Source organism: Calliopsis andreniformis, chromosome 3 (genome assembly GCF_051401765.1).
Source record: "Calliopsis andreniformis isolate RMS-2024a chromosome 3, iyCalAndr_principal, whole genome shotgun sequence".
Taxonomy (NCBI): domain Eukaryota; kingdom Metazoa; phylum Arthropoda; class Insecta; order Hymenoptera; family Andrenidae; genus Calliopsis; species Calliopsis andreniformis.
In genome coordinates this window covers 2,613,781-2,628,429 of record NC_135064.1, presented here as the reverse complement: position 1 = coordinate 2,628,429, position 14,649 = coordinate 2,613,781, and the positions used below count along the sequence as shown (strand labels likewise).

Genomic DNA, 14,649 nt, shown 5'->3' with positions numbered 1-14,649 from the left:
ATGACACAGAAGTCACAAGTTATGTAACTTTTGTTAAAGAAGTTTGAAGTAAAAATAACATAACTCTCGTGACATGTTACGACAAAACGTAAATGTTCCGTAACATAGATGTAACATGTCAGTAACTTTTTAAATGTGCGTGACAGAATAATAACATAAGATAAAAATAATTCATGTGACATGTTACAGCAAAATAAGTAACTATGATTATTAACTTGAATATTTGTCACAGACCACATCCAGTGAGCACTACGCACAGCTCAGATGAATCTAGCCGCACCGACACTCTCTATTTCTTTCTTATCTGAGAGCCATTGAATAAGAGGGAGAGAGATAGAGATTGTCGATGCAGGCAGAATCGTTTGAGTTTTGAGTTAGCCATCGCTGTACATATGGTGTGGAAGCAAAAGTAAACCCGTGATTTTCAGTCTTAGATTATTAATAGAAGTAACTAGAGGTACTGATATATTCAATTTATGACCCGTTCATTGTAAGATCGATTGCTAAGAAAAAGATTAGTTTTTCAGAAAAAATGGTCAGGCAATATCAAGGCTAGAAAAGTAAATTTTGATCGTACAGTCAGTGAATGATTTAGGTTAGAGATACAGACTGGAACGAAAATTAAATATAAATCCTTAACAATCCTTAAGGGGGTACGGTAGTCACGTGACTTTTCGAGATTGCCAGGTCGGTATCTGCTATTACAGTTTTCGTTACAGAAATAGTATTACCCACAGACACGTGGCTGCCTGATGAACGCAAGATGGAGCCTTTCTATGATTTCGATTTCGGGAGGTAGCTTAGAAAATTTTCCCCTCTACTGCACACACCACTATACGAGTTATGTGTACGTGAACTCGACGCTTCGCGACCGACTTCGGACATTTGCGGAAAGTAGAGAGAGTGCGAATATGAGTCTTACTCTCTCACTCTTGAAACGCCATATTCAACTGTTCAAATCCTTGCAAGCGGCACGAGCCACGCGCGATGTTTCCGATTGCTGAGATATTTTCAGTGATTCAATACAGCACTGAATCGTGTGAATATAGTGGTATTTAGCAAACGACACATGTTATTTGTATGTGTATAACTTTTACACGTGTCACATTCTAAATGCCACTACATTCATATTATTCATTGTTCGCCCACATCGATACGATCTATCACAACGATAATTTCACAATACATTTAGTTTGAAATAACTAAACATTACATGTCTTAAAATTTTTTATTTAAAAATAAAACTTGATATTTTGGTGCCCGTCTCTCCCGCCTCTGTAGCTGCTGTCACGACCCCGGTCAAAGGATGAAAATCATAAAAAATTACATTTTTGTTACGCATCGCCAATTTGGGTATCACAGATTCCGATTCTAGATCGGCAGCCTTTCAAATTAGGCGCCGCCTGGTTCGCAAAAGGCCAACTAAATTTGTCATATTTTTTGCTCTGTTTTATCGATAACCCAGCCAAAAGCAATACTGTGGTATGGTTTTACGGCCTGACACTTTTCGTCCTTATATGAGAACATTTTGAACTGGGAAAGGGTTCATTCGATAGAAAAAAGTACAACGCAGCGCAGTCAACTCGCAATTTCGTTCAAAACACTCTCTAAATTACATAAAAATGCATAAATTTCTATAGCTGTCAATGGTAGATTTTTGCTCTACTTTATAACACTCGTATTACTAAATATCAGTAGAATTTCGTTAAATCGCGAGTTGACTGCGCTGCATTGAACTTTTTTCTTTCGAATGAACCCATTCCCAGCTTAAAATCATCTCATATAAGGACGAAAAGTGTCAGGCCGTGAACCCCTGTTTTTGCCTAGTTTTGTCGGTAATGTCGCCACCCTGACATATCTGATCGTACCCCCTTAACAGTCGATGATCGAAAGGGAACGATTGCGGTGACAGCTGTCAAGCTGTCAGTCGAGACCGCAAACGCTCACGAATTAGATGTACGCAAAAGTGTCGGACGAGAAGCTGTACAAATTTGTAAATAAAACGTGTATAAAGTGTAAATGCCTCGTGGTGTTCCTCGAGCGACGGTGGGCCGACCGCCGGCGGCCCGCCACCGCAACATTGGTGTCAGAAGTAGGATCCAACCCGGGATGGATCCCGCTTCCGCCGATCCTCACCGTATGTTTTACAGAGAGTTGAACGAGTCTCTGGTGTACCAACTGGAGGAACAACGGAGATTGATTGAGGAGCAGCGGAGCGCCGATCGGGCTATGCAGGAGGAGACCGCGGCTTCGTTACAAGCTCGCGTCGAGGCCCTGCTAGTCGCTAATCGGGCCGTCTAGGAGGAAACCGCAGCCGCTATGCGTGCTCACATCGAGGCCCTAGAACGGCGAATGCAGGTGATGTGTACGCCTGCGGGTGTAAATAGCGCGATATCTGGTGCGTGAGCGCGGGATTCGGATCGGTCGGATCGGGGGCCGTTGGAAATAATGTAAATAGTAGCGATGTAGTTGCGCCTCCTTCGGTCGCTCCGGGTCCCCTGAGCTTACGATACGCGGTCAAGCCGGTGAGGTATGACGGAAGAACGTCGTGAGAAGAGTACCTCATTCAGTTCGAGGCAGTGGCGTGGGCAAATGGTTGGGACAAAGCAGCCAAGGCTACAGCTTTGATCGTTTCGTTGGACGGGACGGCAAGGGGCATCTTGACGTCTTCCTCTGCTGCCCAGTTATTAAATTACCCTTCCCTTATTTCGGCCCTGGAGCTCCGTTTTGGAGCTAGAAATTTAGCGAATCTTAATTACGTTTTGTTTCAAAACTGCCGGCAGCGAGGGAGAGAGTCGATTTCGTCGCTGGCGGCCAAGGTGGAGAGATTGACCAGGGCTGCTTTTGCAGATTGTCCTACTGAGGTGCAAGACAAGCTGGCCGCCTCTCAATTCATTTCGGCGCTACGCAGCGACGAAAAGCGAGGTGGAGGCTGTGGAGGTGCTATCGCGTGCCCCGACGCGGCGAGAAGAGCAATCAACTAATTCTGTATGTTCCGAATTCCGAGGACCTAGTTTGACCAGGCGCAAGAGGAGGATGCCCCCACTCTCTGGGCGAGGCAGAGGGTGCTGGACCTGCGGCGAGAGCGGCTGCTCCCTGACGGCAGCAGTCCGGGGAAGAAAAGGAAGTTGCAGGGAAATGCGAAGAGGACTACATAGCGGGGGAGCGTTGGTCCTCAGCGTTTCTGCCCCCGCCGACGAGGGACCACGAGGCTCGTATTCGACAAGCGAAGAGGATTCAAGAACAACGTGGGATAGAAGACCACGAGGCTCGTATCCGACGAGCGAAGAGGACATAGGAACAGCGTGGGATGGAAGACGATGCAGTTCAGCATTGGACAGAAGACGCGGCGGTCCATGGGCGAATCCGGAACGTCGACTGTGAAATGATCCTCGACACGGGCTCACCGGTAAATTTATTAAATAAGGACTTGTGTCCGCCAGGTGGCCTACGAAAAGCCCCATTGAAGATTCGCTCCAGCGTGGAAGAAGAAATGCCAGTGCTTGGTACGAAACTCCTGAAGCTACAGATCCAGGAGTTCGTTACCGAAGAAGAATTCTACGTCGTCGAGATGTTGGAACCGTGCATCCTCGGGATGATCTTCCTGCGGAAATATCGCTGCCAAATTGACCTTCTGCGGAATCTGGTTCGCTTGCCCGGTAATCAGTTGGTACCGTTAAGAAGAATGGCAGAAGAGGAGGTACGAGGAAGAGAAGAAGACACAAGAAGGAAAGACGACGACGCGCCGGACCAAGCGGTACCAAAACACTTGGCAGGGCTATACGAGCGATTCTGCACGGAGCTGTCTAGGAGTCAGCGACTGCAATTCGTAAAAATGCTGAACGAATATCAGGACGTGTTCGCTAGCGATTCAGATGATATGGGCAGGTGCGGAATTGTCAAACACCGCATTGACACCGACGACCATGCCCCGATTAAACAGGCGTCGAGGAGACTAAGAAGATGAAAGCTCAAGGCGTAATAGAAGAGTCGCTGAGCCCATGGTCGTCACCAATCGTCCTCGTGAAAAAAAAGGTCGTGTCCACGAGATTCTGCGTGGACTACCGCCGGCTGAACGATGTGACTAAGAAGGACTCCTATCCCCTGTCCAGGATCGAGAACACGTTGGACGTCCTAGTCGATTCAATCTGGTTCTCCATCTTGGATCTGCAAAGCGGATATTGGCAGATCCTGGTAGATAAAAGAGACCACGAGAAGACGGCTTTTTGTGTTGGCGCAGGGCTATAGCAGTTCAAAGTCATGCCCTTTGGTTTGTGCAACGCGCCGACTACGTTCGAGCGGTTGATGGAGAACGTGCTACAGGGGCTGAATTGGCGGATCTGTCTGGTCTACCTCGACGACGTCATCGTACACGGAAGAAGCTTCGAAGAAGAGCTAGATAACCTACGGCTGGTGTTCTCCCGATTACGAAAAGCGAAGCTCCTGATGTCACCGAAGAAGTGTTCATTCTTTACAAAGGAGGTGAAGTATTTGGGGCACGTTGTGACGGAGATGGGAGTGAAGACGGATCCCGAGAAAAGGATAGCTTTCTCCGGCCATGCGCACGTCCAAGGTCACCGCCGAAGAAGCGAGATTAACAACAGTACCAACGAGGTCGAAGGAGGGACCTGGAGATAACCGAGGAACAACGGGAGTTCACGAACCATCGGACCGTCGTCACCCAAGAAGAAGATGCGCCATCGAAGAAGACTAGGGTGAGTTCCCCTTCTCTACCCTTCGTACTACTCCGCCGTCCAGGGGCACAACGGCTACCATCGTGTGCCGCCTGGGATCCGTAGTGCGGGCCGGGTGACAGCGGGTGGGGGACTTAACCGTACGCGGGTCTGCTTCTCCACACCGGAGAGGTCTTGCTTTTCCGGGAAGGCGGGCCTCCGGGGCCGGTCCCTAGATCTGTGGCGCACTTATGGATCTATATAGAGATCCCCTTGCCATACGAGGAATGATGATTCCTCGGTGGGAAACAAGGAGGTGCGTCCGGCGGGGTTACTTTGTCGGGAGAGACCGTAGGGGACAGGACCCAAGAAGACGTCAAGAGAGAAGGACGCAAGTCGCAAGAAGCAAGAGGAGGGGTGAGGAATCAAAGAAGAAAACTCCCGTGGAAACAGGACTAGGTCCCAGAGAACCACCACCTTGCGCAAGGTTTTTGCGTGGTTTTCCTTGGGACAAAGGGCGAATGCCAAGGTGGCATCTGTCTGGAAAGGCTACGCAGGTATTAGTCTTGTATACCTCTTTTTCCAGGCAGGAGTTTCCGAGTGCCGACCGTTCCAGAGGACTGACTTGAAGCCGTCGGGACGCCCGCTCTTGAAGGAGGGGAGTAATGTTGCGAGCACCCGGTACACAGCCACAGGCCACAGCCAGCTGGTGCTCGCGAGAAGAAGACGGTCGATGATCGAAAGGGATCGATTGCGGTGACAGCTGTCAAGCTGTCAGTCGAGACCGCAAACGCTCACGAATTAGATGTACGCAAAAGTGTCGGACGAGAAGCTGTACAAATTTATAAGTAAAACGTGTATAAAGTGTAAATGCCTCGTGGTGTTCCTCGAGCAACGGTTGGCCGACCGCCAGCAGCCCGCCGCCGCAACAATATATTTTTTAATTTATTTTATTCATTTTCCATGTTTTTACTAAAACTTTTAGAAATATACAAATACTTGTTCTTGATACTCATGCTTAGTCAACTAACTAACTTATTTCTTAGCTTACATTTATTTTCTATCTTATTCTCACTCGTATTCTTTGGTCTCGGTCCGGTTTTGTTCACTTCTAAACTATTTTTGCCTATCCAGTTACTCTATCTATTACTACTCTATTTATTACTACATTAGTTCATCCTTTCATTCCAATTTTTTTACTCCTACCTACCTTGTCTTTTCTATACAATACTAGGAACTATTATTTATTTGTTTATCTTTACACTCGGTCTTTCTTTTTATATTAATACTATGTTTGTTAATAATACTTTCTTCCTTAATTTACTTCTTTGGTACCTTTTATATGTTATTTTGCTATTCTAATTTCATGGTCTTTGTCTTCTTACCCCTATTATTTACTTTTATCATTCTTTTTCTTATTCATTGCTCGCCTTTCAAATTTTAAAGCTTCCTTTGTAGCATTTTCTCTATTTTATATCCTAAGTTGCCTTTTTTCCTTAAATTATTTACCCATTTATTCATCCTGTCATTCTACTTTACATTCATATCTTTACACTTCCAGATATGGTAAACTCTTTTCTCTGCTATCTCACATAGCCTACATACTTTGTATTCCTTGTCCTCATTGCCTTCATATCATTTACTACCGATGTTTCCACACCGGAGCCTTGCCCATTGCTCTTTATATTGTCCAACCACTCACTCTTGTTTCTCTCCAGTATCTTTCTTGGCCAGCTTCTGTCTTCCTGCCCTTGTATTTTCCGCAGTAACTCGACTTTTCAATCCTGCTCCAGTCTTCCTGTATACTTTGGTCTATTTTTATTTTTAGATCCCACTCTAGTAGATCCACTATTTTCTCACTATTCTTGCCCTCTTCTAATACTCTCAATAACGTTCCATCCCTAACTTTCAGCAGTGCTTTCTACAGAGCTTTACTCCAAACAGTCGGATTCTCAGTGTTCCTTATTTCCTCTTTCAGGCATATTTTGGGCTATCTGTCGTCTCATTTTCATTATATCTATCAGGTATATGCTTGCTTTTCCTAGTTTGTGTTGCTACTTTCTGTCTTCCCAATTCTGTTCTCCAAACGTAGGCAGGCGTGTTTCTGTCAAGTCTCAGTACCATTTTCATGAATTTAGTTACAATAGTGCTGATCTCACTAGCATATCTAGGAGACATATTCTTTTATTTAGATTTCTTGTTCTCGCTCTATTCAGTATCCCTCACGCAGCGTTGACTGCCTTTTGGACTTTTTCCGCCTGTCTTATAACATGTTTCTTCAATGAATTTTTTGTTGTGAACCAGCACCCAAAATATTTGTATCTGCTCACTACTTCCAACTTTTTATCTTTAAGGTTCTACTTTTCATCTTTTGTTCTCCTACCTCCTTTTTTGAATACCATAATTTTTGTTTCTCCTGCGTTCACTTCCAGATCTTTTTTGCAGTGTATTTTTCGAGCCAGTACAGCACCTCTTTCAGGCCTTCTTTGTTGTGCGCTATGAAATGTTCTCGTTCATTATTACACTGTTTCTAGTCTTTCCGTATATCACCCTTATCATTGTCATCATTCTGTCCTTGAGTTCCACTTTCCCCAACTTCTTAAACAATTTTTCTCTGTTTATACTATTAAAAGCTGCTCTAAAGTCAATGAGCGCTGCGTAGAATTTTCCCTTTTTTCTTTTTAACTTTTTATTTATGATCGTATTGGATACAAAACAGTCGTCCTTCATCGCTCCTCCTGCTCTAAATCCCGCTTGGCTCTCTGAGAGTATTTCTTTCTTCTCTATCCATGTGTTTAGTCTTTCTGTCATTATCGATGCTAATTAAATTAATTAAAAATTAATTAAAAAAAGTAATTAAAAGTAATTAAAAAAGATATATAAATTAGATGTCACTGGATTCGTCTTGAAACACACTATCAACTGATCTATAAAAAAATATATAGTTCCATTTAAAAAACCAAACTTGACCATCGTATCTCATTAAATAATAATGTTACAAAAAATTTGCTTTCGCTAATATATTGGCCTCTACGAACCATGCAATCCTATATAAACAATTTTTTTTTATCTCTAATACTTTAGGAAATAACGTACTGTATAGTGCTCGCTGGGACACCCTGTATATCCGTCACTAGCAAAATATGTAACGAACAAACATGTAACTAAAATTCTTAATAGGCACAGGGATGGCTCTATTCCTCACAATGGATCACATTCAAATCCCTTCAAGAATATTATTTCCCTTTCATTCGCAATAGCGATGTTAGAAACTACCAAAATCAGTGGTACCTTGAACGTTTTCAAGGAAATTAACCAGATTTTTGTTTAGTTCCTCCTCACTTTGTAAATCAATAAATTGCGAGACAAATGACGAGCGACTTAAAGCATTAGTACCTGTAGCTCGAAGCATTCATATCACCAGTGATTTTATTTCACTGTGAAAAGGTTAAACAATAACATTTATTTTGTACGTATAATTTCAAATTCCTGATTTCTTGATATTGCTACATACCCATTTTCGAATGCGTTAAAATGTACGCCCTTAGAGGCACAGCCAAAAGAAACGCGGACACTCCTGCTCGTACTAGGGAGTCCACTTTTTTGTAGACTCGCGCACCACCCGTTGAATTTGTGTCAGATATCACAGAAAACCATCCTGAAATAAAAGAAAATAAAATTAATTTTGAAGGCTAAGAGGTACTGTTGAGTAACAATTAACTCTCCGCAAATTGCAGTTAAGTTTGTGACCACGTTCGGCATGGTCACTGGAGGGCGTGGAAGAAGGTGCCGACTCAGTTGGTACGCCACACAGTGGGACCAATGTGGAAAAAACCCTAAAATCTGATACTTCTATTTTAGTGTATCGATCACTATATTTTGATAAGCAATGGTTCAAAGTATCTAATTGTGGAGATAGATATGCCTTTTGTACATTAGTTATGAAATAAAATTGAGTAGAAGTTACTCTTTTGTATTTGTGGGAAAGGAGGTGTAAATGAAGTCGCTTTCACACATATAGGTTTTTGTCGATCGAGGATTTTATTGATGCGCGTCTTTACTCGCTGGCGTTCTGGAACCGACTCCTCGAACCTTTTTGATTTTCCATAGCCCCTGCCGCGTATCCTCTCTTTCTAACACTCGAGGACTACCCGACAGTTAGGCGGCGACTTATCGCGCTGGGGCAGAACGGCGCCGCGAAATATATACAATCTTAATCTAATTACCGTTCTGCCCGGGCGTGAAAGGCAGCGATTGATATGTCGCCGAATTCCGAAAATGTGACGCCATGCGCGTGCATGGGTCGCCACATCACCCCCCTTGGTGAAATTAGGGGTGCGGTCGCACTTAAAAATTACTATGTACAAAAGATTAATATGCGTATTATGCTATATACAGCTTATAAACTATTATGCTCTTAAACTACGGTTCGCTCTTGATTTCGCTTAAACTACTATTTACAATGCGACGTAGCGGTCAGGGAATTGTACGCGTCTTCCCGATCTCGTTGTGCGCTCGGGCACATTGACTGTCGCAGGGGCCTCCTGCGGTGAGGGTCTGCTGGGCTCGGCCAGCTCCTCGTCCCGCAGCAGGTACGCCGGTTTTAAGCGATCCAGCGACACCGGGATCGTTCGCTCTTTAACGCGAATGTTAAAGTGTTTCGGGTGCCGTTCGATCACCTCGTAAGGTCCGTCATAGGACGGTTGCAAGGCGCCTTTAAGTGCGCCGTGCCGCACGAATACGTGTGACGTCGTCGTCAAATTCTTGAAAATGAATGTTCGTTTGTCTCCGTGGCGTGAACCGGGAGAAGGTCGCAACTTTCGTAAGTGATCGCGAAGCTGGGCAACGAACGTTTCGCAGCCAGTGTCGGTCGTTCGCGGGTTCTCTAATAATTCGCCAGGTAGACGGATCGGTTCACCGTACACCATCTCGGCGGTCGTTGCTTTAATGTCGTCCTTCCAGGCCGCTCGAATGCCTAACAGGACAACCGGTAACGACTCCGCCCAGCCTGTGTCGGCATGACAAACGATAGCAGATTTTAACTGCCGGTGGAAACGTTCCACCATACCATTCGCAGCCGGGTGGTACGCGGTCGTACGCAGATGTTGTGTACCGATAAGACGCGACAATTCCTTAAACAACGTAGATTCGAACTGTCGGCCCTGATCGGTCGTGAGACGACGCGGTACCCCGAATCTCGCAATCCACCCGAAAAGCAGCACGTACGCTACGGATTCCGCGGTGATATTCTCGACGGGGAACGCTTCCGGCCATCGCGTATAACGGTCAACGCACGTCACGCAATATCGATATCCTCTCGACATCGGCAATGGACCAACGATATCCACGTGGACGTGTTCGAAACGTGCCGAGGGTGCGTCGAAACTACCAACCGGAGTAGACACGTGTCTGCTAGTTTTTGCGCGCTGACACGGCACGCATGCTTGTGCCCAGGTCGTACAATCCTTTCGGATACCTGGCCACACAAACTTTTCCGAAACTAGCCTCGCAGTCGCTTTCGCACCGGGATGCGCGAGGTCATGCAATGACGCAAATGCTTGTTTCCGTAAACTCTTCGTAATGAACGGTCGTACAGTCGGTGTCGTAGTATCACAGTACAGTTCGACGTTCGAACCCGGTAACGCGATCTTTTTTAAAACGAGAGACGAGTCCGAACGCAGGAGCGCGCGCAACTCCTCATCCTCGCGTTGCAATTCCGCGAGTTTCACATAGTCGAGCGCCTGAGAAATTCCTGCGATCCGCGACAACGCATCGGCGACCACGTTCTCTTTACCGGACACGTGTCGAATGTCGGTCGTGAATTGTCCGATTAAGTCAAGATATCGAAACTGTCGCGGGGTATGTTTCTCAGGTTTTTGTCGGAATGCGAAAGTTAACGGTTTGTGATCGGTAAAAATCACGAACGTACGACCTTCGACCATATGTCGGAAGTATCTGACGGCTTTATATATCGCCAGAAGTTCCCGATCATATGGGCTGTATTTTCGCTCGGCCGGCGTTAGCTTCTTGGTAAAGAAAGCCAGCGGTTTCCACCCGTCGCAGGATCGCTGTTGCAATGCGGCGCCTACCGTGTAATCGGATGCGTCCGTGAAAATCGCCAACGGCAGCGTGACGTCGGGATGTGCCAGGAGGGTCGCGCGTGCGAGGCTTTCCTTGCACAACTCGAATGCCTCGATCCGGTCCGACGTCCACTCGACGGGGGTTCGACCCTTGGCGTTTCCCTGCAGGGCCGTGTTTAGAGGTGCCTGGATCTGGGCAGCGGCCGGCACGAACCGACGGTAAAAGTTCACCATGCCGAGAAACTGTCGCAGTTCCTTCACTGTTGCAGGGCGCGGAAAAGTTCGAATTGCTTCGACTTTTTGAGGCAGCGGTCGCGTGCCGTGCGCGGTTACGGCATATCCCAAAAACGTCACTTCCGGCGCACCGAAAACACTCTTCGCGCAATTCACCAACACCCCATAGTCGTTCAGACGGCCAAATAATTCGCGTAGGTGACACTCATGTTCCTCGATTGAGCTGGACGCCACGAGGATATCGTCTATATAGACGTAGCACCAATCGAGACCACGCAACACCTCGTCCATGAATCGCTGGAACGTCTGCGCTGCGTTCCGAAGTCCGAACGACATCCACGGAAATTCGAATAAGCCGAAGGGGGTCGTGATCGCCGTTTTCGGTATATCGTCCGGGTTCACCGGGATTTGATTGTACGCGCGCACTAAATCCACGGTAGAGAATATAGTCTTACCAGATAAGCGCTGTGCAAAGTCCTCGATGTGAGGCACAGGATACTTATCTGGAATTGTCCTCGCGTTCAACGCACGGTAATCACCACACGGTCTCCATCCGTCGCCTTTTTTCGCGACCAGGTGTAAGGCCGATGACCAACAGCTCTCAGAACGTCGCGCTGTTCCGTCCCTCACCATGGCCTCGAATTCGGCCTTCGCAATCCTCAGCTTGTCGGGGGCGAGGCGTCGTGGCTTGCAGGATACAGGTGGACCTGGCGTGGTCCGAATGTGGTGACGAGTGGCGTGCTTCGGCATGCGATGTCCTCCCGACGGGCGCGTGACATCCGGGAACTCGGCGAGAATCGCGTGATATCTCGTTTCTCCAGATATCGCCCTCACGCTTTCCGCGGCACTCCTGACGACTCGACCAATCGTCGTTAAGGTGGTTACACCGTCGCTCAGCCTTTTCGCTCGCAGATCGACGAGGAGACCGTAGAAACTGAGGAAGTCAGCGCCGATAATCGGGGTCGTGACGTCCGCGACGACGAATTTCCACGTGAAATCTCTCCGCAAACCCAAGTTAAGGCGGAGGGTAACGTAGCCGTACGTGAAAATTGTCGAACCGTTAGCCGCGTACAGTTCGTACGTAGTCTTGTTACGCGGTCCACTCACTCGCGAACGCGGAAACACGCACAGGTCGGATCCCGTATCAACCATATACATCGTCTTGGTGACGCGGTCCGTAACGAATAGACGGCTCGTCGCGGGCTCGGAATCGCTAGCCGCCATTAACGATCGGCCCGTGAGTTTTCCGACGCGAAGTTACATGGGTCTCGGCACTTTTTCGCCGCGGCCCCATGTTTCCTGTGATACCAACACTTGCCATCGGTTGCCATGTCCTCATCACCGCGGTTTCGTGATCGCGAAGAACCACGTCGTCCGTTTCGCGACTTGGACCGCGAGCGGCGAAAATTGCTCGCTCCCATACGGAGGGCTGCGATTTCGCGGCGGAGTTCGGCCAACTCTGCTCGGAGGTCGTTCTGTCCCGACGACGCGACGGCGATCTGCGGACGCGGTGACACTTCCACAACCGCGTCGGCAAGAGCGGCCAGATCGGAGAGCGAATCCTTCTGACGCGTTATGAGGATGGCCTGCACGCTTGTTGGGAGGCGTCCCAACCACAGAGTCTTTAAGAAATCATCAGACACCGTATCACCCGCGAGATTTTGCAGCCGTCGCAGGAAAATCGACGGTTTGCGGTCGCCGATCTCCTCGTGCTCCAGCAGATGCCGAATATTCTGCTCCTTGGAGTCCGATAACCGCCGGATGAGCTCTGCCTTTAACGTCTCATACATATTGGACACCGGGGGATTGTTGATGATGTCGATCACTACGTCGGCGTACTTGTTTTCAAGGTTCGCACTGACATAGTGATATTTGGTTGCGTCTCGGGTGATTCCAGAAAGGACAAACTGGGATTCCAGCTGTCGGAACCAGGTCGCTGGGTTCTTCTCCCAGAACGGTGGAACGCGGATGGCTACTGGTGCTACCGCTGGTGCTAAGGTCGCGTCCGACCCGGCGGGGCTCGTCATTCCCGAAACGACCGCAGGTTCCATCGCGACGAGTTCGGCACGCACTTTTCACAAACCACTTCGAGACGTTCGCGCTCAATTCGCCCTTGCGCAGCGAATCACGTCGGGGTCACCAATTATGTGGGAAAGGAGGTGTAAATGAAGTCGCTTTCACACATATAGGTTTTTGTCGATCGAGGATTTTATTGATGCGCGTCTTTACTCGCTGGCGTTCTGGAACCGACTCCTCGAACCTTTTTGATTTTCCATAGCCCCTGCCGCGTATCCTCTCTTTCTAACACTCGAGGACTACCCGACAGTTAGGCGGCGACTTATCGCGCTGGGGCAGAACGGCGCCGCGAAATATATACAATCTTAATCTAATTACCGTTCTGCCCGGGCGTGAAAGGCAGCGATTGATATGTCGCCGAATTCCGAAAATGTGACGCCATGCGCGTGCATGGGTCGCCACATATTATAACAAGAATCGCACGATATGCTTTCTTAAAATGATCATTATTAGTTGAGTGTTTGTAGATATTTACGATTTTGCATCTGGTATATTTCAAATATACATGGTCTCCGTTTATGCAGAACATAAATGGTTTTCAAAAATATGTGGTCGAAATTATATCATTCAGCTTGAAATAGGGATAATCTAAAATTTCAAGTTGTCCCAAATTGTCTTAGGAATACAAATAAGAGCTCCATATTCCTACAAGTTCTTGATGCTGCTGTTTGAAAGCATATGCTATCTATACATCAGACAAAAGAACTATACTTCGTTCACTGGGAGAATGCAGTTGTCGGTTGACGAGTTTTCGTACCCTTTGCGCAGTTCACGCCTACGCTCATTAGTTATTGGCTCTGTCACTCCCGAGCACATCCCTACCCATGAACCCCTTGTTGGGCCCTTGGAGGTCCTACCATTTCTAAAGAAAGTCACTTCTTCAAGTGTTAGCGCATAAACGGTGTGAAAGAAATTTTGAGCAAGCAAACGATATTCTTTTAGATTTTAGTTTTCTCCGAAAGTATTAATGCGGCTCTGTTAGCAAATAAAAATCTTCTTGAATATCGTCTCTGTCGACCGAAAACGTACTGGTACTAGTCAGAATTCTTACTGCGTTGCAATACCATAAACGACCCTAGATTTCCCGTGTCATAAACTACCTGGTCGCATCGAACATTTTGTAGGAAATCCAGGAAACAGTTCTACCGTTGCTGTTTCTTTATAATGAAATAAGCTGTGGATTCTTATACATTGATATCTCAATAAATATTGTTTCTTAATAGATAGAAACATTTGTTTCATTTGGACACTAGGTATACAGAGTAGAAAGAAGCAAGGCGTGTCCTTTTAGGCTCTTGAATCCTTCACCAATCTCAGTGGAAAAGTCAGTCGGGGCAATGGAAGCCATCTGCGTGAAACGACTGCGTTCTCTCAGTGAACGCAGTATACTAATAGAGGTGCGCTATGCATACAAGTTTGAATAAACTTCGATCGGGGCGTTTACATAGGAATTGTGGAGAAAACTTCATAATTCGATGTTTCTCAATATTTTTGAGCACTTCTGTTTCATATTACTTGTTAATATTTCGATGTTATACGGATTGTAATACAGTAAATACAAAATTAAAAAATTTTTATTTATCAAA

General features: G+C 46.7%; 1 protein-coding gene across 2 annotated transcripts in view; it reads right to left on the bottom strand.

Moving 5' to 3' along the window:
- Positions 1-14,649, bottom strand: part of LOC143177082 (uncharacterized) — a 55,702-nt gene that overhangs the window by 8,045 nt on the left and 33,008 nt on the right. For both annotated transcript variants that reach the window (XM_076374858.1, XM_076374859.1), the window contains exon 2: positions 8,188-8,331. In XM_076374858.1, coding sequence (XP_076230973.1) covers positions 8,188-8,331 — 144 coding nt within the window. The remainder of the gene's footprint in view (positions 1-8,187; positions 8,332-14,649) is intronic.